The following is a 21,035-nucleotide window of genomic DNA, read 5'->3' as shown; positions in this document are numbered from 1 at the left end:
TAATTAATTTATTTAAATGGACTGTTTTGCTTCTATGAACTGCAACTCAGTAAAATCATTGAAATTGTTACATGTTGTGTCTATATTTTTGTTCAGTGTACATAGAGTACATGAAAAAAATATATATATGATATTTCAACAACCATGAAAATGTATGATGCTTTTTTTTCTTAATTCCATCCATCGTAGATCATCATTTATACGCTGTCAAAAATAATCAATGTTTTTGGTTCCTCTTTCAATTCATCTGAGAATGTCCCTATTCTATTTGAGGTCTATTACCTAAGAGATGAGGCAAGACAAGGACACTAGATGTCCCTCTACTTCAGCCAATGACACCCTCCATATATACTGTAGCTTCACATAACACAGTCACAGCCCATGTTCTCTGGCTGTCTGTTTGTGAAGCCATCTGTCACACAATAATTACTCACTAAAAGCAAATCTGACCTCAATAATAGTGGATATCATGCTGTAATAGACTTATAATAGGGCATATAGGCAATAAGATTAATCGGATAGACCTTTATGTACAGCCCCCCCATCCTAATGAACCCCATAATAAACATGGGCAACCCTTGCTTACTTACAATGTAATGCGTGGGTTATGAGGACAAAAGTGCATTGCTGTAAGACTTGGGTCACAGAGAAGAAGTCTACTGTATCGTATTTGCAACACTTTGACAACCAAGTTGCCATAACATCGTTGATTCTCTGGTGAGAAATGAATACAGTAGACTTTTTCTCTGTGACCCAAGTCTTACAGCAATGCACTTTTGTCCTCATAACCCATGCATTACATTGTAAGTAAGCAAGGGTTGCCCATGTTTATTGTGGGGTTCATTAGGATGGGGGGGGGGGGGGGGGGCTGTACATAAAGGTCTATCCGATTAATCTTATTGCCTATATGCCCTATTATAAGTCTATTACAGCATGATATCCACTATTATTGAGGTCAGATTTGCTTTTAGTGAGTAATTATTGTGTGACAGATATAAAACGTTTAAATCCCAAAGTGTGTTGTGCTTTTCTGTCTGGAACCCTTCTTTCGCCATATGGGGGTTTATATACCATAGAGAGGCTTTGCATTGAGTGGGGGCCCAATGTTATGTCAAGTGATTGGCTCAGTGGTGTGTTTGTAGCTCCAGGCTGGAAGGTATTTCCTGATTGGATGTTTTGAGCAGTGCGGGTCACTGTGGCAGCAGGGACAGGCACAAGCATAGGCATTCACTGGCTGTGTAAGAACAGTGACTGTTCTTCAGCCCAACTACTTACATGTGGAGTCTTGGAAGCCTGGGCTGCTGCAGTGACTTGAGACTGCTATGGCCGTGCCCCAGCTTGGATTACTATTCTCTCTTATCTTCACAGCTCTCATTTCACTACACAGTAAGCTCTCTATGGTTTGTGACTGGATTTGTGATTTGACTTATTCACATAGTTGGTTCTCGTTTCAGACAGGGATAACTGACCGTGCTTTTCAGGTGAATAATGGACAGTAACTGATGGTCCTTTTTGAAAGCGGAGAACATGAGCGAATTCATTAGAAGTTAGACATTGGTATGGAGTGAATTAAAAGTTATGTTGGAGATTGTCAGTGAGTTTTCAGGCTTGTTTGAAGGGTTTTGTGTGTAGATGTTGCGATTTTGATGTGTTTCTGCAGTAGGTAATTGCCTTCAGATGGATCAACAACTCTGCCGCCCAGAATGCATTGGTGAGAGCAAATAATTGAGTGATAATTCCCTATCTTATTCCAAGCTGAGGTAAATGTATATTTTCTGATATAGTCACAATGTTTTCCCCTTGATAAATATTACCGTGGTTTATTTATGCGTTCACAGAAACATATTACATTTTGTGAATTGAATTTTAGAGCTACCTCTGTTGAGATTCAGTATCTGTTTTCCATGATTGGACAATAGATCAAAAGTCTTATTAATAAATAATTAATGTAATATAATATGTAAACCTTTATAATATAAATAATTTATAATGGCTTATACATGAAAGTTATTTTAAAGTGTTACCAGATAATGATTATTCAAAATAGGTATGTGATTTGCTGGTTACAGCTTCCTCATCCCCTGACAAGTCGTACCAGAGAGGGGTGAGATACACGTACAGGTACAGCTCGACGATAACCACGACTCTACAAGGCTCTACCTCGGGCAGAAATGGACTGGCTCTCGACTGTGTGGTGGACATTGACGTGATTTCCAAGTGTCACCTCATGATGCAGGTCAGATATGCAGAAAAGTTACGCCAATATGATTTTTGTTGTTGTTGAAAAAAGTCACTCTGCAAATCCACCAATGTAAAATCCTTTGAATTCACCTTAAAATGCTATTTTAAAATGTTTACATGTAAAAAAAAAAAATTACTTTAGGAACTCCTGTTCCCCCTGGTTCCTCCCCATTTCCAGCGTTTAATATAATTTTTAAAAATGGGAAATTAATATGATATGTGACTTTTTAGTGATGTTCTTTTCTATGCTCCCTGTAGATCAGGAATCCACAGATAAAACGTCTTTCTCCCCAGAAGGAACATTCTGTGCAACGCCTAAAGAGTTTGAGGTAATCTAAAATGACAGCATCAATATTGCTTTCATTGTGCGTTTTGTGTGTGTTTTATGTGTGTTTTGTGTGTATTTTTTTTTTTTTTTACATGTGTGTGATCTTTCTTTCCCTTGCTCATGTGCGGGTTCCCCCCAAATTTCATGTGTTTTGCTTATTCTTCGTACCTTTTGCATCTTAGACCAAATTAAAGTTGGCATATTACAAAAAAGTTGGCATATTACAATGTGCACATCGATCATTTCTTAAGTGTTTCTGCTATCAAATCATGATTGATAATGCAGGATTTGAGTTACAAAAGCACAAATGATCCACAACAATGCATGATTTGATAGCACAATAGTGCAGAAATGATACAAGCACACTAGTCCCAGATCATTCCAGATGGTTATTCCTGAGAATGTGATACTCTGCTCCGACAACACCATTCATGTGTCTAGGGGTCCTGGGGGTCTTGGGGTCCTGGGGGTCTCATCTGGTGTTTTGGTTACTATCCCAGGGAGTCGCTGGAGAGGAGTCGCCTCAAGTTCTCCCTCCAGGGGGGAAAGGTCACGGCCCTCTGTCCACAGGAGGGGGAGCAGCTGTGGACTCTGAACATCAAGAGAGCTCTACTGAGCATGCTCCAGACCTCCCGCACCGCCGAGAAGCAGGAAGTAGTGAAGGAGGTGAGGGGGGAATGATCCGTCTCCCAATATGAGTAATAGCAGGATAGGTCATGCATGATAGGCCATGCATTTGCAGTAGGAGGACGACATATTGCAGTGGTGTCCAAAGTCTGTTCTGCACGGCTACTGTGGGTGCAGGTTTTTGTTCCAGCCCAGCACTAACCCAGTTAACTAAGTAATTATGATCTGCATTGAATACCATGATTCATTAATTATTTGGATCAAGTGTGTCACAGCTGGGCTGGAACAAAAGCCTGCACATCCTGTAGCTCTCCAGAACCAAGTTTGGACACCAGGTCTTCATATCATATTGTACATTGGACAATCCTCTGTCTTTTTTCCTTCCCGTGTCAATTCTTCAGACGGATCTGTACGGGACCTGCACGAGTAAGTATGAGAGGAGAGGGCCTCTACTGGTGAAGACGAGGAACCTCAGGCAGTGTCAACAGGACCGACTGGCTTACTTCTGGCCCAATTCCACCCCTCTGAGAGAGGACACGGTGAGATCTTCTACCATCCTCTCCCCCCCTCAACATGGAACAGTCAATGGTTACCATAGTCACAACCAATCACTGATGTCTTTCTCTTGCATTGATATTGGGACATGCAGTGCATAATGAAATCCAGAAGTGCTAGGGACTGATGCCCATTTCTGTGACTTGGAAACCTTCTAGTGAAAGTTTGGTTCGTAAAGGATCTGTTAGATTGTCAGTAGGTTTCAGATGGATCTAAAAATTGGTAGCCTGAGTCCCAGATCGTTTTGTGCTGTCTTGCCAACTCCATTGCTGTCATGGCGTGACAAAGACAGCACAAACAGATATGGGACTCAGGCTGAACCATTTGTGTCAAATAAGCAAAATGCCGTACCTTCCACCAGTATCTTGTGTAACCTCAATCCAGTTAACACTTCCACTTTTACCAAGGGGTGTTCCTATCTCTTATGTCCACTTCAGACAGTGGACTCCAAACTCCAATGTACCCAGCGGCATGGGACTACAGTGATGGAGGAGGTCAACTGCACAGAGATCATCTCCATGGTACCATTGTCAGGGTCAACAGGAGTGGTAAAGACCCAGACCGTCTCTACCCTTACGCTGCTCAGAGCCCAGAAAGGCACACCCTCAGGAGTGGGTGTGTATGCTTCTGATTCCCTCCTCAGGACTGGCTGAGTATAGGCTATACTGTAGTATACCTGAATGACTGTGTCACTGTGTACCCGTCTGACATCAAGGTGTTGTAGTGTGTGTCTGTGTACAAGCTAATGCTACCAAAATAAACAACACTTCTATTAGCTAGGAAGCAATCATATTGATGTTACTTTCATCACACTACTACGACTACTACTGCTAGTACCACTATGGCTGTTGCAAACCTTAAAAACATTCTCAATCATTCTTTGAGAATGTAATTATCTCAGCCATTCAAATTGAGAGACTGAAAGGTCTAACTTTTATTCAAATGAATTTAACTTGGCCACTTAGGCCCCACTCTCACTAATATGATATTAATTTCAATGATATTGTCCCTCCCTCAGATACGCTGGGTCCAGGTGTCCTGAGTGACCTCCAGTTTGTGGAGGAGGGGGCTGAAGGCCAAGTCCGAGGCAGGACGTCCTCCCCCCAAGAGGCCACGGACACCGTGAGGAAGCTGTGTGGTCTTACCTCTGACCAGCAACAGGTAGGACCCCAATTTTCCAAGACATCATAAGGGAGTAATTCACGCTTATGACTAGTCTTACAATGCATTATAGTCAATCAATCAGATTTATTTATAAAGCCCTTTTTAAATCAGCAGATGTCACAAAGTGCTTATACAGAAACCCTAGGCTAGGAAAAACATCCTAGAAAAGGCAGGAACTCAGGAAGAAACCTAGAGAGGAACCAGGCTCTGAGGGGTGGCCAGTCCTCTTCTGGCTGTGCCGGTTGGAGATTATAAGAGTACATGGCCATTACGGTCAGATTGTTCTTCAAGATGTTCAAACAGTCATAGATGACCAGTAGGGTCAAACAATAATCACAGTGGTTGTAGAGCAGTGGTCACCAACCTTGTCTAAGTCAAGATCACTTTCGCAGTCAAAAAGCACGCTAAGATCTGCTCAGATTTTTTTTTTTTTACCGTTAACCTCACAGAAACAGTTTTGTAGGAATGAGGTTTGGGCTGTAGTCGTAATACATATCACAGCATATTGGCTATATGATTGGCCTGCCAATATTGTTAATCAGACCATATTATATTTCAAAACTCGAGCTTTGATAACAAAATAGATCAGTTGGTTCAGCACTTGTGAGGCACTGTGGAGCATGAATTGAAATCGTTTGCTTTGATATTTTGCTGGGCTGATGGTACCTGCATCTGATGGCCGGCGAGGTCAAATCGCCACGTCAGTGATCTTCAGGTCAAAAAGTCGGAAGAGTTTCCGACTTGGAATTCCGAGTTGGATGACCGTTCAAAACGTTTTTTCCTTGAAGATCGACTAGTTGGAATAAATGTCAGGAATGTCAGTCAGGAATAAATGTCAGTTGGCTTAGCAAGCGTTCAGAGGCTGAGACACCAGGTGCGGTAGAGAGAGAGGGAGAGGGAGAGAGAGGGTCGGGGTTCCATAGCTGCAGGCAGAACAGTTGAAACTAGAGCAGCAGCAATACAAGGTAGCACATCTGGTGAACAGGTCGGGGTTCCATAGCCACAGGCAAAACAGCAGAAACTGAATCAGCAGCACGACCAAGTGGACTGGGGACGGAGAAAGCCAGGAGTCCTGAGGCATAGTCCTAGGGCTCAGGTCCTCCGGGAGGGGAGCGAGAGAGAGAGAGAGAGAGATGGGAGAATTAGAGGGAGCATACTTAAGTTCACACAGGACACCATATAAGACAGGAGAATTTCACCAGATAGGACAGACTGACCCTGGGCCCAGGCTCATAGACTATTGGAGCATAGACACTGGAGGCTGAGACAGGGGGGGTCGGGGGACACTGTGGCCCTGTTCGACGATACACCTGGACAGGGCCAACCAGGCAGGATATAATCCCACCCACTTTGCCAAAGCACAGCCCCCACACCACTAAAGGGATATCAACAGACCACCAACTTACTACGCTGAGACAAGGCTGAGATTAGCCCACGAAGATCTCCTCCACCGCACGAGTCCGACGCGGCGCAAAACCAGACAGGAAGATCACGTCAGTGACTCAATCCCTCCTAGGGACGGCATGGAAAAGCACTAGTGAAACAGGGTCTCAGTGGCAGAGAATCCCAGTGCAGAGAGGGGAGCCGGCCAGGCAGAGACACCAAGGGCAGTTCGTCACTCCGGTGCCTTGCCGTTCACCTTCACACCCCCGGGCCAGACTACACTCAATCATAGGACCTACTGAAATGATGAATCTTCAGTAAAGACTTAAAGGTCGAGACCAAGTTTGCGTCTCTCACATGGATATGCAGACCATTCCATAAAAATTGAGCTCTATAGGAGAAAGCCCTGCCTCCAGCTTGTTTGCTTAGAAATTGTAGAGACAATAAGGAGGCCTGCGTCTTGTGAACGTAGCGTACGTGTATTTACAGCATGTACCATAGGAGCAAGTCCATCTAAGGCGTTGTAGGTGAGCAGTAAAACCTTGAAATCAGCCCTAGCCTTTACAGGAAGCCAGTGTAGAGAGGCTAGCATTGGAGTAATATGATTGAAATGGTTCTAGTCAAGATTCTAGCACTTAATTGAAGTTAATTTAGTGCTTTATCCGGGTAGCCTGAGAATAGAGCATTGCTGTAGTCTAATCTAGAAGTGACAAAAGCATGGATTAGCTTTACTTTTGGACAAAAAGTTTAGGATTTTTCGCAATGTTACGAAGATAGAAAAATGCTGACATTGAAATATTCTTGATATGTTCGTCAAAAGAGAGATCAGAGTCCAGAGTACCGCTGAGGTCCTTCACAGTTTTATTTGAGACGACTGTACAACTATCAGATTAATTGTCAGATCAAACAGCAGATCTCTAGGGATCTAGAACTAGCATCTCTGTTTTGTCAGAGTTTAAAAGTAAAACATTTTCCGCCATCCACTTCCTTATGTCTGAAACACAGGCTTCCAAGGGTAGACAAATTTGGGGCTTCGCCATGTTTCATCAAAATGTACAGCTGTGTGTTGTCCGCATAGCAGTGAAAGTTGACATTGTTTTCCCGAATGACATCACCAAGAGATAGAATAAGTAGTGAAAACAATAGTGGTCCTAAAACGGAACCCCGAAACGTACAATTGATTTGTCAGAGGACAAACCATCCACAGAGACAAAATTATATCTTTCCGACGAACTGATATCTTTCCGACAGATAAGATCTAAACCAGGCAAGAACTTTTCCATGTAGAGTAGACCAATTAGGGTTTCTAATCTCTCCAAAAGAATGTGGTGATAGGTGGTGTCAAAAGCGGCACTAAGGTCTAGGAGCACGAGGACAGATGTAGATCCTTGGTCTGACGCCATTAAAAGGTCATTTACTACCTTCACGAGTGCAGTCTCAGTACTATGATGGGGTCTAAAACCAGACCAGAGTGTTTCGTATACATTATCTGTCTTCAGGAAGACAGTGAGTTGCTGTGCTTTTTCAACACCAAAAAATGGAGGAAAGGGAGATTCGATTTAGGTGATAGTTTTTTTTTTCAGGAGAGGCTTTCTTACTGCCACTTTTAGTGAGTTTGGCACACATTCGGAGGATAGGGAGCCATTTATTGTGTTCAACATAGGAGGGGCAAGCACAGGAAGTAGCAATTTCAGTAGTTTAGTTGGAATAGGATCCAGTAGACAGCTGGAAGATTTAGATGCCATGACTATTTTCGTGAATGTGTCAAGAGATACAGGATTACAAAACTTGAGTGTCTCCATTGATCCTAGGTTCTCACAGTTCGGTGCAGACTCAGGACAAGTGAGTTTTGGAGAAATACGCAGATTCAAAGAGTAGTCCTTCATTTGCTTTCTAATGACCATGATCTTTTCGTTGAAGAAGTTTGTGAATTCATCACTGCTGAAGTGAAGGCCATCCTTACTTGTGGAATGCTGCTTTTATAGTTAGCTTTGCAACAGTATACATTTGGGGGGGATTGTTTTATTCTCCTCAATCAGGTTGGGAAAGTAGGCTGACCAAGCAGCCGTGAGGGCTCTTTGATTTTGCACGGTACTGTCTTTCCAAGCTAGTCGGGAAGACTTCCAGTTTGGTGGAGCGCCATTTTACTTTCCAATTTACGGATATTTTCTGTATACCAGTGAACTCATTTATTTTTACACAATGTTACATTTAGATCCTCGGTTAGGTGGTTAACTGATTTTTGTACTCTGAAGTCCTTGGGCAGGTGGAGGTAGTCTGTCAGGGCATCTAGGAGTCTTTTAGTTGTCCGAGAATTAATTTTGAGGCATTTGATAAGTCTTGGTTGGGGTTTTGTGCAGATTATTTGTTGCGATTTCAAACGTAATAAGATGATGGTATGATAGTCCAGGATTATGAGGAAAAACATTTAGAACTAAACAACATCATAAATCATTATTATACCATTATTTGTCTTCATTGAGTAAAGATATATACGTTCCCCTGTAAGGAACCTATGAGCGATGGTTTCATACAACGTTTCATACAAACATCTGTATTTATTTACCACAAAGTCACTAATGCTTACGCCATATGTGGTGAGGCAAGAATGACAGCTGGTCCCAAAGATAGAAGGATACACTTGGTTTCATTGATTAAATACTCTCTTTACTTTAACATTTTGGGTTACATTTATCATAAAATTATGGCAATGCCAACACTGTAGCGATGTAATAAACCAAATGTAATACATATAATTAAGTACTCCAAGGTCATATTTACTTGCATAAAGGTGAAAAATCCCTTCCCAAGGTCAGAGGTCTTTCCTTCAGTAGTGTGTTCGCTGCCAAACCAAATTTGGCTTGTTTGTGTTTGTGTGCTGTGGTTTGGCTCTCCCTGGGACCTTTCCCTCTTTTTCCTCAGCTCTTACACAGGAGCTCAGTCAAACCCAATCTGGCAATCGTCGTGACTACCTGTTTAGATAGGGGGGGGGCATTTAAAAAGGGGCCAACCTGGCATCCTGTCAGCCCCTCTCTCTCTCTTTGAAATTATGATGACTTTTTGGCTGTCAGATGATTGATAAGATCAATGAGTCTGGTTCTGTTTTGGGTCTGTCGCTGTCCCGCTCTTATGAAATCATAACTCTGGCTGCAGCTTTCCAAATGTAGGCATGTTAATTGGAAGTTCCCTGTTGTATGGTCTTTCAGTTTCAAAAAGTTGTATTTTCACGAGATTTAGCACAAAGAAATTTAAAGGAAGGAGGGATTTTTGACATGTATTAGGATTAGGATGCTACATTTATGTCAATAATGCTCCAGACAATTCTTTAAGTTCAGGAAAAACATTATTATTCAGGAAAAACATTTCATATTTCATATTGTCTTCCCTGTATGTAGCTGTCGGAGCTGTTCCTGCACTTGGCCTTTCAACTGAGAGCCCTGTCCCTGCCTCAGCTCAGAACACTGTGGCACGACGCCTCCTTCAAGTGCCGTAACGACTGGTCAGTTCCCTTCAGCCACTGTTCTCTCCTAAATGTATCCTGGGTTGTGTTATGTAGGGCACACTATAAAAAAATGCTTTGCCGTGTAAAATGTACATATGTGTTCTTCATGGACAGTACCTCCCGTTTTCATTCTGTTTCAAAACGTTTCCTCCCTACTGAACACGGCCCTAAAATATACTGACTGGGCTGATTCTTGTCAAGCCTTGTACCAGAATTTAAATGTAAAAGAGGTAGAGGAACGCTTGTTTATGGTTTCCCTAATGAGAAAAATACACAGCTCTGGGGCAGGGTATGGACAGAGAGGAGTCTGTCTGTGGGACAGCAGCCATCTTTGTATCTATAGCTCCTCCCTGAAACAACTTGCTAGTCATTCCCAGGTTGATTGATACTACAGGCAAAATCAAAACGGTGTCCTCTCTGCCATATTCTTCGCTGTAGCTGAGATTAGTTTTATTGTTGATTAGCCACGAAGCGCTTCCGTTATGACTCACCCAAAGACACTGGACATATCGTGTATATCAATGAAATGACGCTTTTGATGAATAATTATTTAGAATGCTTTGACACATTGCTTTTATAAGAGTCGTCCTGAAGTGGGAATATGTGACTGAATCGGTGCTGTCCATTCCCGGCAGTTGATTACTCTGGTGACTGTGCTGTCGTTGCAGGCAGCCTCTCTTGGACGGCCTACCAGCGTGTGGGTCAGAGGAATGCATCGCCCTCTTAACAGACCTCATCCGGGACGAGGAGATAGAGCAGGAGCGGGCCCACTCTTTTCTCACCACCATCGCCCTCATCCCTCACCCCTCACCACACATCGTCGGCTCCGTCAACGTACGTAGGTCTGAAGGGTCGTTCTGTGGGGATATTGACTTTGGGTTGAACAAAAACAGAGGTATAGATGCTGTACCTATTTTATTCGCCATCTCAAATGATTTATATGGCTGAGAATGTTCAATATAGGTCTACATATAATTCAAAATCGTCGCAGGAAACTCAACTGACACCTTTACTCTGCGACACTGTTGAGGTCACATCCAACCACGCATGCTTTGGCGTCACCCATTAAACACATAATCAGAGATAAACATACAAATACAATGGGTCCATAATATAAGGCCGTTGTTTTTCCCCTCCTTTTCTCTCAGGCGTTGCTGAAGACACCTGAGGTGTGGACCAAGGCCCTGTTGACTGGTTCTTCCCTGGTCCACCTGCTATGTCGGAGGAGCCAGTCTCCCTGCAGTCTCATCCCCCAGGTCCAGAGCTTCATACAGGCACTGAAAGACACCCTGGGAGAGGGCTGTGGAGGAGACAAAACAGAGGTACCTAGACACAGAATTAGATCCGACTCCATATACACAGATTATGATGGCGTGCTGGTATTGGAGTTTTTATCACCGTCTGGTGATTGTGCTGTATTTAAAATGTGATATTACAGTGTGTATTGTGTGGTTCATACTTGACCTGACTCCTGAAGCTGAGCATCTCAATGGCTGCTGCTGCTGCTGATGATGATAAAGATAGCAGCAACAAGCAGGGTGATGATGATGATGATGATGATGTAAAGTGTTGATTCCTCTTACAGCTGCTCTACGCATTGAAAGCAGTGGGAAATGCGGGCTTGGCTGCTTCAGCTCTCATCCCTCAGCTAAACCTCTGTATACAGAGCCATTCCACCCCTCTGGAGCTGAGACTCACTGCCCTACAAGCTTTCAGACGCATCCCCTGCAATGCTGACGTGAGTAGGATGGCAGATAATGGTCACGTTTCTAGGGATAACCTCTGGGATTGAACTGAACTTTAAAACAAATAACTGTTTTCCCTCAGTTCAAGGTTTAGAAATAGGATTTTGTTTTCTTCTGGAGCCTGGTTTGTGTTTAATTGGAATAAGCTGAGAAACCGTGTCTCACGGAATAAAGCCTTGATTGATTTAATCATTTCAAGTAGCAGAGGTCCCATGGAAGGGATACGATACAAGACAATACGTTACTGTCCAAGAGGACGTTACAGTTCAAACATGATTTGACTTGAATACATTTGACTTGAATACATTTGACTTGAATACATTTGATTTGAATACATTTGACTTGAATACATTTGACTTGAATACATTTGACTTGAATTGTGTGAAATATCCTGTTGTACTAAAACAAGTCAGTCGGTATACTGTTCATACCACAGGAGGTTGGTGGCACCTTCATTTGGGAGGATGGGCCCGTGGTAATGAGTGGAGGGAAGTAAGTGGAATGGTATCAAATACATATTTTCTGTGTGTTTGGTGCCATTCCATTCGCGCCGTTCCGGACATTACTTTGAGCCGTCCTCCCCTCAGCAGCCTCCTGTGGTTCATTCTGTAATCAGAAGGATCTCTCCACGTGGATTCACGCTGACGTTGTGGGGATATTGTGGTGACCTTGGGGCGAGGGGTCTGTGACTGACAGCTCTTTGCTTCTCCAGAGGGGGTCTGTGCTGCGGCTCTACCGTGACCACCAGGAGGAGGTGGAGGTCAGGATCGCTGCATACCAGCAGATAATGCACTGCCCCGACCCCGAAGTGCTTCGAGCAGTGAAGACGACTCTGAGCCATGAGACCTCCAGCCAAGGTTTGGAAAAAAAGGGTTCCAAAAGGGTTCTTCGGCGCTCCCCCATAGGGACTTTTTGGTTCCACGTAGAACCCTTTAGGGTTCCATGTAGAATCCTCATACGATTCTATTTTAGGTCCTAGATTGCATCAGTGCTTAATTTGTAAATTGCAAGGTGCCGGAACAAATACGTGAGCCAGAGAGGAGAGTGACTTAGGAGACTCCGTGGTCCTGGAAAACATGAAAAAGAAATCCCCTTTATAATAAAGCATTGCATGGATTATCATTGCGTTTGCATACTAGCATAGAGGAGAAGCATAGAGGCGCTTGCAGAAGTTGCACACATGAGGACATTTTTTTTGTAGCCTATGTTCCGGGAAAACGGTTGCCTTTTATAAACGCATTTCATGCAATTCATTTCATGCGAGGTCCTCTGGTATCACGGCTCTTGCAGCATGAACTGACATGTTGTCCACCCAATCAAAGGATCAGACAATGAATCTAGTACTGAAAGCACAAGCTACAGCTAGCCCTGCAGTGCATCAAATCTGTTGCGTAGTTGACTCAAAGAGAGAGAAAGACAATAGTTGAACAGTTCTGAATTCATTTCTTCAAAAATGAAGGTGAAGCGAGAGAGAGAGAGATAGCTATATATATATATATATATATATATATATATATATATATATATATATATATATGTTGTAATGGAAGTGAAAGTATATATATATATCCATTACAAAACAGATTGAAGTTTTGAAACTGCAGTATAAGTGAATGCTATGTTACCTAGTTGTCTCTGGCTATCCAACACAGGAACTCTTCCAAGTCAAGGCAAGCTTTTGGCTTTATTAATTTATTGCCACTGGGGCCCGCCAGTGTAACTGCTACAATCATGCACTTGCATTACTGTAGCTAGCGGGTTTACTAATGCGTTCGTTCTAGTAGCTATGTGGACTGACGTTAGATAATTTGGTGACAACAATGTAGGCTGTGTGTTATGATAGGAAGGTTTGGCTTGGAAAGTTTTTTTTTGCCTGGTCACAGATAGCTAATGTGTTGTGCACTGAAGTCCACAAGCGAAGGGAAAAAGTGAGAGGAGGAGAGCACGTAGATGCGAGAAGGAATTATACAGTGCTCAAAGTGATCATGCTGTTTGTATGTGGCTGCTATGAAAGTAAACGGTGTTTGCGTGTGATCAGGGGTGTATTCATTCAGCAAATTCTGTTGAAAAACCTTTCTTTAACAGAAGCAAACTGAAGGAAACAGGGTTAAACATACCTGAATTTGTCCGATAGAAACTCTCGTTGGACGAATAATTGGACTAATAGAAACTGTTGGACTAATAATTACACCATATGCACAAAAACCTTTCTTCTTTACCAAGATCATCTATCCACCTGACAGGAGTGGCACATCAAAAAGCTGATTAACCCTAAGGTCGATGTCAGTGCCCCTGCGTAAATCTAATTAACATGACAAAAACATATTTTTAGGCTAATAGCACTAAGGCCAAATAACATTTTTCATCAAACATTTTTTTTTAGATCTTCTTTTGATATGGCTCTTGTTGTCTCCAGCACAAGGGCTCCCGCTGGAGAAGTGTGCTCTTCACAGAATTCCGGATTCAGCTGTACCGGGCAGATGGCAGACAGTGTAGTATGTATGGCGTCGTGTATGGCGTCGTGTATGGCGTTGTGTGGGTGAGCGGTTAGCTGATGTCAACATTGTCAACAGAGTACCCTATGGCAGGCATAAGCAGGCATAAGCCACGGACAATGAACACAATTGCCTTTTACTGATGGCAATTTGAACGCATAGAGATACCGGGGTGAGATCCCGAGGCCCAGTGTTGTGCCATTCATCCACCGCCGCTCATGTCTGTCAGAGCAGAGAGAGGGAGAGGGAGAGAGAGGGAGAGGGAGGGAGAAGGAGAGAGAGAGAGAGATCATAGAAAGTGAACCACGTTCTAGCTCTGTGAGAGATACAGGCGCGCTTCGCTCTCTCTCCACAGTAATGGCCACTCGTCGGTCTATATGGGCTACAATGTTGACCAAACCATAAACCCTGGGCGGGCCCAACACGAATCAATTCTTATAATATCAGGCACATTTTCACATGACATTATTTAGGGAGCAGCCAGGAGAGGAGTCAACTTGAATGAACTCTGATTGCTTTTATTCAAATTGTTACATTGCAAAAAGTGAAGATAATTGTTCATGCCACAAGAGGTACCGGATCCTGGAAAATGGGTTCCTGAACTAAACAGTACAAAACTGAGAGGTGCCAGATCCCGTTCTGGCAGGATGCTGCTCAAATTAAGTACTGGATAGCACATTTTTTTCTAAAAGTGTAGTCTAGGCCCTTCAGTTTTTGCAGATCTGTAAGGTGGAAGCAATATGTTAAAAGCTCCACCTCTACACCGCTTATACCTATCCAGACCCTTCAGAACCACAAACATTGATGGTTTAGGGCCAAAGAGCAGAGATAGGGAGCAAATTGGGATCAGTCATACAGGTTCACTACTCTGAGAGATTCCAAATGACTCAACCTACACATCCAACAAGTAAGATGTTATGCTGATTGATATATTGATGATTGCTCTGAATTTCATTCTCAGTGGGCTCTTTTGTGTGGAGTCACCTGACCCAGGTCCTGAGAACTGAGGACCCCATGAAGCAGGCCCTGATGGAGGCACTGCCTGATGACATCATTACCAAAGACTTTGAGGCTGAACCCTGGAAATACTCCTCTTATTCAGACTACACTGCAGACTCAGGTAATTTACATTAAGTTCCTCTTATACAGTGCCTTCAGAAAGTATTCACACCCTTGACTTTCTCCACATTTTGTTGTGTTACGGCCTGAATTTAAAATGTGTTAAATTGAGATTTTGTGTCACTGGCCAACAAACAATATTCCATAATGTCAAAGGGGAATTTTGTTTTTAGAAATATTTACAAATGAATAAAAAATGTAAAGCTGAAATGTCTTGAGTCAATAAGTATTCAACCTCTTTGCCTTGGCAAGCCTAAATACATCCAGGAGTACAATTTTGCTTAACAAGTCACATAATAAGTTGCATGGACTCACTCTGTGTGCAATAATAGTATTTAACATGATGAATGACTCATCTCTGTTATCCACACATGCAATTATCTGTAAGGTGCCTCAGTTGAGCAGCGGATTTCAAACACAGATTCAACCACAAAGACCAGGGAGGTTTTCCAATGCCTCACAAAGAAGGGCACCTATTGGTAGATGGGTATAAAAAAACAGGCATTGAATATCCAGTTGAGCATGGTGAAGTTATTAACTACACTTGGGTATGGATGGTGTATCAATACACCCAGTCACTACAAAAGATATAGGCGTCCTTCCTAACTCAGTGGTCGGAGAGGAAGGAAACCGCTCAGGGATTTCACCATGAGGTCAATGGTGACTTTAAATACAGTTACAGAGTTTAATGGCTATGATAGGAGAACATGGAGGATGGATCAACAACATTGTAGTTACTCCACAATACCAAACTAAATGGCAGAGTGACAAGAAGGAAGCCTGTACAGAATAAGAATATTCCAAAACATGCATCCTGTTTGCAACAAGGCACTAAAGTAAAACTGCAAAAAACATGGCGAACAAATTAACTTTATGTCCTGGATCCAAAGCGTTACGTTTGGGGCAAGTACAACACAATACTTCACTGAGTACCAATCTTCATATTTTCAACATAGTGGTGGCTGTATCATGTTATGGGTATGCTTGTCATTGGCAAGGACTAGGGAGTTATTTAGGATAAAAATAAATGGAATAGAGCTAAGCACAGGCAAAATCCTAGTGGAAAACCTGGTTCAGTCTGCTTTCCAACAGACACTGGGAGACAAATTCACCTTTCAGAAAGACAATAACCTAAGACACAAGGCCAAATATACACTGAGGTTGCTTATCAAGACGACATTGAATGTTCCTTAGTGGCCTAGTTACAGTTTTGACATAAATCAGCTTGAAAATCTATGGCAAGACTTGAAAATGGTTGTCTAGCAATGATCAACAATCAATTTTACAGAGTTTGAAGAATGTTTTAAAGAATATTGTGAAAATATTGTATAATCCAGGTGTGCAAAGCTGTTAGAAATGTACCCAGAAAGACTCACAGCTGTAATCACTGCCAAAGGTGATTCTAACATGTATAGAGATAAAATAGAGATATTTCTCTATTTCATTTTCAATCAATGTGCAAAAATGTCTAAAAACATGATTTCACTTTGTGATTATGGGGCATTGTGTGTAGATGGGTGAGAATATTTATATATATATCTTTTTTTTTAATCCATTTTGAATTCAGGCTGTAACACAACAAAATGTGAATTAGGTCAAGGGGTATGAATACTTTCTGAAGGCACTGTACCTGTGTGGTAACATCAGCAACATTGGATGAAGGTGCTAATATGGTTCACACATATGTTATAATGTACAGCAAGTTACCCGTGAAAGGGTAGCTTTGTCTTTTTAGGATAACCCTCTTCAGTTACTTGCAGTGATAGTTGTTTCAGAAGTGATTACATTTTGCACTTGGTTGTCCTTTGAAGAGCAAAAGAATACAGTAATTATTATTTTTTTTTTTGTGTGTGTCTCAGGATTTGGAGTTGCAAACATGGAGGGAGTCTTGGTTTTCTCTTCCAAGTCCTTTGTGCCGCGCTATGCCATGGCTAACCTGACCGTCTACATCCACGGAAGAGCTTTCAATCTGCTTGAGGTGAGTAGCTCGATCACATCTCATCGTTTACATTCTGTGAGCAACTGAATTCGTTTTTGAGGGAATCCTCTGCTTTTCCTCAATGCTCGGAAGCGTTGAGTTACCGAGAGAGCACATCTGAGGACCAGGCGCTGTATGTGAATCAAACGGGAAATCCAATTGCCTGCTCTCCTCCACAGGTCGATCTTCGTGTGGAAAACATTGAACCTCTTCTGAAACACATTTTTGGCCACAAATCAACTTCTCCTGATGAGGAGCCTACAACTCGGGAGGAAGAGGAGGATGGAAGGAAGTCTCCGAGGAAGGAGAGAAGACGAAGAAAAGCAGGGGAAGGAAATAAAGGACAGATAAAGGAGCGGAGAAGGAGAAAAGCTGGGGAAAGAGACAGCTCTGGTTGTTCACCTAGTAACTACGGTTACCTCAGCCAGGCCAGGACTATGGTGAGACTTTCACAGCAATGTTTAACCATTGCTACATTCATTAGCCTGTCTAAGCCTAGCTAGCCTATGTGCCAATTCTATTTTTGCACGTGTAAGTTAGAGAATTACGTTAGGAGATGACCAACATCTGATGGTTTCATAGTGTAGCCTAAATAATGGGTCACTTCCCTCCGATTGTAGATGTAAATAGCTTTTCAATGACCATGGATGATGATTGATGTTTTTATTGTAGTTCTCAGGAGGGAAACTGGAGGAGGCCAGACCACGTTGTTGGCTTGGTGTCAAAGTGTTTGGGAATGAGTTGAGCGTGGTGACCTGTGCTGACCTCTACTCTCAGATAAAGGAGCTGTCACTCAGTATGGCTGGGCTTGCCGTCAGACTGCTGAAGGTATGTGATTGTGACCTCTGACCTCTGCGATAGTGGTGCTGTGGGACTCATACAGGATATGACTCCATATGATAATCTCAGAGGAATGTAGTTTGATGAAATCCTTTGTAATGTCTTTCTAGTCTGTTACCTTTAAGCAAATCTCATACACATTAGCTTCATGTTTTCCTCTTCTTGGTATAATGTTGTATCGAGAAAGAATGGATGGGCTAATGTGGGTCTCTCTCTCTCTCTCTCTCTCTCTCTCTCTCTCTCTCTCTCTCTCTCTCTCTCTCTCTCTCTCTCTCTCTCTCTCTCTCTCTCTCTCTCTCTCTCTCTCTCTCTCTCTCTCTCTCTCTCTCTCTCTCTCTCTCTCTCTCTCTCTCTCTCTCTCTCTCTCTCTCTCTCTCTCTCTCTCTCTCTCTCTCTCTCTCTCTCTCTCTCTCTCTCTCTCTCTCTCTCTCTCTCTCTCTCTCTCTCTCTCTCTCTCTCTCTCTCTCTCTCTCTCTCTCTCTCTCTCTCTCTCTCTCTCTCTCTCTCTCTCTCTCTCTCTCTCTCTCTCTCTCTCTCTCTCTCTCTCTCTCTCTCTCTCTCTCTCTCTCTCTCTCTCTCTCTCTCTCTCTCTCTCTCTCTCTCTCTCTCTCTCTCTCTCTCTCTCTCTCTCTCTCTCTCTCTCTCTCTCTCTCTCTCTCTCTCTCTCCCCCCCCCCCTCAATCAGGGTCAGGAGGTGCAGCTCCACCACAGGGCAGTGTTGATGACAGAGGAGTTGGTCCTGCCCTCTCTGTCAGGCTTACCCATTAGACTGGGCATCAACATGACCTCCCTCCTCTCCCTGCACCTCAAGGGCAGTGCCAACTACAGAGACTGGTCCCACTTCTCACTGGCAGGTCACATCAAGGCCAAGTAAGTCGGTATCCATTTTGGATCTGACGGCCTCTTCATTTTCTTATCCCTGGTTCGTGTTTCACCAATGACTGTGTTTCAGCCAAACAGCGGTCACCACTTAGTGGCATGCTAAGTATTTGAAATAATAATGTCATTTTTGTGAACATCTCTGTACTTTTTGCACACTGTGGGAATGTCCCTCAGTTTCTTTCCCATATAATGGTATTTTTCTCTTCCCACAGTGCCTATGTGGGCCTGTCAGCCCGGATGGGGGTGGATGGGGGCCTGGGTCGGGCTGGGGTGGAGTGGGCCACAGAGCTCAGGACCTCCAGCAGTCTGGATGGGAGTGTGCATCTCCAGGAGGGCCACGGCCTGAGAGTGGCCCTCAACACACCTGAAGACCTCATGGATATAGTCTCTCTCAGGTGAGAGGAGCTGTGACTAGTGTTCTTGCTGAAAGAACACTGCTGTTATTTTACATTTTCATTTTTAGACAAGCACACACATTATCTTCAGTAAATGTACCTTTTCTAGTTGTATTCGTTGGTTAGGTAACTAGGTTGGGGCCAAAAGCACATTCCATTTAGCCAATTGAAATTCCAATTCAATGACTTGATTGATTTTCAATGTCTCCCTGCGTGCCACAGCTCCAGAATGTACCATGTAAACGGAGACCACCGAGAGGAGATGAGAGGCTCCAAGAGTCGTGTGGAGAGGACCACCTGCACGCCAAAGACCTGTGAGTTCATCCCAGCAAAGCTCAAGGGCGGTATCTAAGGTCAAGTCTGGAAATGTCCAAGTCCTTACTGGAAATAATTGTGTGTAATTAGACTATTTGTGCAAAGATTCTAGTGTCATGCCGTATGTGGATGTAAAGTAAGTTCCTTTCGGATGAAATAACTAAACGATATTAGTTGATCTGAGACCAGTATTTATCGCCAATGCTTGCCTAGATTCTATCTTAAAGATGTCGAGTATTTTGTATATTGAAGTAAGAGGATGAGCAGCCATTTTGTAATTCTCTCCCAGGGTCTAAGATGGTGGGGTGGCAGCTGTGCTCCAATGTCTCCTACCCTTTATCCTCTACGGGGCTTACCTTCCTCCCTCCCGGCCCTGTGCACCTCTCCCTCAGGCTACTGAAGCTAGACAGAGGCCTTCATCAGTACCTACTAGAGGCAGCATACTCTCTGTTGACGCAGGTACTGTCAATCCAACCTATTAACCTGCTAAACGTCCTGCTAATTGTCCTGCTCTGTTAAAAGAGGCTATCTAATAACACTTTGTTAACCTTTGGCACGGGTGCTATGAAAATTACACAGACCTGTGTTCAAATAGTATTTGAGATTTCAATATGTGCTTTATTGAGCTTGCCTGCCACAAGGGAACAAATGGAGTAGTCCCAAAAGTAGAAACCCAGCCTATCTGGCCCACTCAAATGCAAAATATTATTTGAACCCAGGTCTGCAATTACTATACATTATTACACCACATTATTACACCATATTATTCCAACACATTATTCCAACACATTATTACCACAAATTATAGCATCTGTAATGGAAAGGCAATTAATATAAGTGATGAATGATCATGTTGTTCCTCTATGTTTCAGAGTGGCTCCTGGCTCCCCAGAGAGGCCTCACTCCACCTCCTCCTGGCCACCCCCCAGTCCTCCATCCCCAGGGACATGTCTCTGGACTTGGCCCTCAGCCCCCACAGGCTGCTCCTCAAGATGACACACCCACTTAAGACCCTCACCATCCAGGGTAGAGAACTAGATTCAGCGTATTTAAACAGAATATTGCTATTTCATCCTCTTCCAGGGTCAACCGTAGGGAACTAGTTCAGACCTGGGTTTAAGTAGTATTTGAAATATTTCAAGTACTTCAGCTTTGCTTGTTTGGCACAATCAAACTCGTAGAATGGTCGCAAAAGTGCAAATTATACCCATCTGGCAGGCTCAAGCAAACGATTAAAGTATGCAAAACATTTCCATTTCTATTTGAACCCAGTTCTGAACTAGATACAATGATCTTAAACTGACTTGACTTGCAATTGCAAAACTTGACACCAATGGTGTTGTTTTGTCAGGGCAACTTGACCAAGTGAGGAACATATGGACCGGTCAACTTGAGCTTCTGATAGACAACGTTCATCAGTATTACATCATGGTGAGGAGGAGGTTGGGAGATTTTGTTGTCTTGTG

The 21,035-nt window shown here is 43.1% G+C and overlaps 1 protein-coding gene across 3 annotated transcripts in view; it reads left to right on the top strand.

Moving 5' to 3' along the window:
- Positions 1 to 1,231: 1,231 nt before the first annotated feature.
- Positions 1,232 to 21,035, top strand: part of LOC110530931 — a 60,023-nt gene continuing 40,219 nt past the window's right edge. For all 3 annotated transcript variants that reach the window (XM_021614227.2, XM_036985607.1, XM_036985606.1), the window contains exons 1-23: positions 1,232 to 1,386; positions 1,661 to 1,711; positions 2,070 to 2,236; positions 2,500 to 2,570; positions 3,070 to 3,235; positions 3,598 to 3,735; positions 4,189 to 4,366; positions 4,770 to 4,912; positions 9,694 to 9,797; positions 10,469 to 10,634; positions 10,949 to 11,122; positions 11,386 to 11,538; positions 12,258 to 12,402; positions 15,002 to 15,160; positions 17,019 to 17,137; positions 17,317 to 17,577; positions 17,810 to 17,965; positions 18,663 to 18,847; positions 19,072 to 19,254; positions 19,477 to 19,568; positions 19,859 to 20,028; positions 20,442 to 20,595; positions 20,921 to 21,000. In XM_021614227.2, the coding sequence (XP_021469902.2) occupies positions 1,323 to 1,386; positions 1,661 to 1,711; positions 2,070 to 2,236; positions 2,500 to 2,570; positions 3,070 to 3,235; positions 3,598 to 3,735; positions 4,189 to 4,366; positions 4,770 to 4,912; positions 9,694 to 9,797; positions 10,469 to 10,634; positions 10,949 to 11,122; positions 11,386 to 11,538; positions 12,258 to 12,402; positions 15,002 to 15,160; positions 17,019 to 17,137; positions 17,317 to 17,577; positions 17,810 to 17,965; positions 18,663 to 18,847; positions 19,072 to 19,254; positions 19,477 to 19,568; positions 19,859 to 20,028; positions 20,442 to 20,595; positions 20,921 to 21,000 (3,279 nt within the window). In that variant the 5' untranslated portion in view covers positions 1,232 to 1,322. The remainder of the gene's footprint in view (positions 1,387 to 1,660; positions 1,712 to 2,069; positions 2,237 to 2,499; positions 2,571 to 3,069; positions 3,236 to 3,597; positions 3,736 to 4,188; positions 4,367 to 4,769; positions 4,913 to 9,693; positions 9,798 to 10,468; positions 10,635 to 10,948; positions 11,123 to 11,385; positions 11,539 to 12,257; positions 12,403 to 15,001; positions 15,161 to 17,018; positions 17,138 to 17,316; positions 17,578 to 17,809; positions 17,966 to 18,662; positions 18,848 to 19,071; positions 19,255 to 19,476; positions 19,569 to 19,858; positions 20,029 to 20,441; positions 20,596 to 20,920; positions 21,001 to 21,035) is intronic.

Source organism: Oncorhynchus mykiss, chromosome 8 (assembly GCF_013265735.2).
Source record: "Oncorhynchus mykiss isolate Arlee chromosome 8, USDA_OmykA_1.1, whole genome shotgun sequence".
Classification (NCBI taxonomy): domain Eukaryota; kingdom Metazoa; phylum Chordata; class Actinopteri; order Salmoniformes; family Salmonidae; genus Oncorhynchus; species Oncorhynchus mykiss.
The sequence above is the reverse complement of the archived record's forward strand: the minus strand, read 5'-3'. Positions and strand labels throughout refer to the sequence as shown.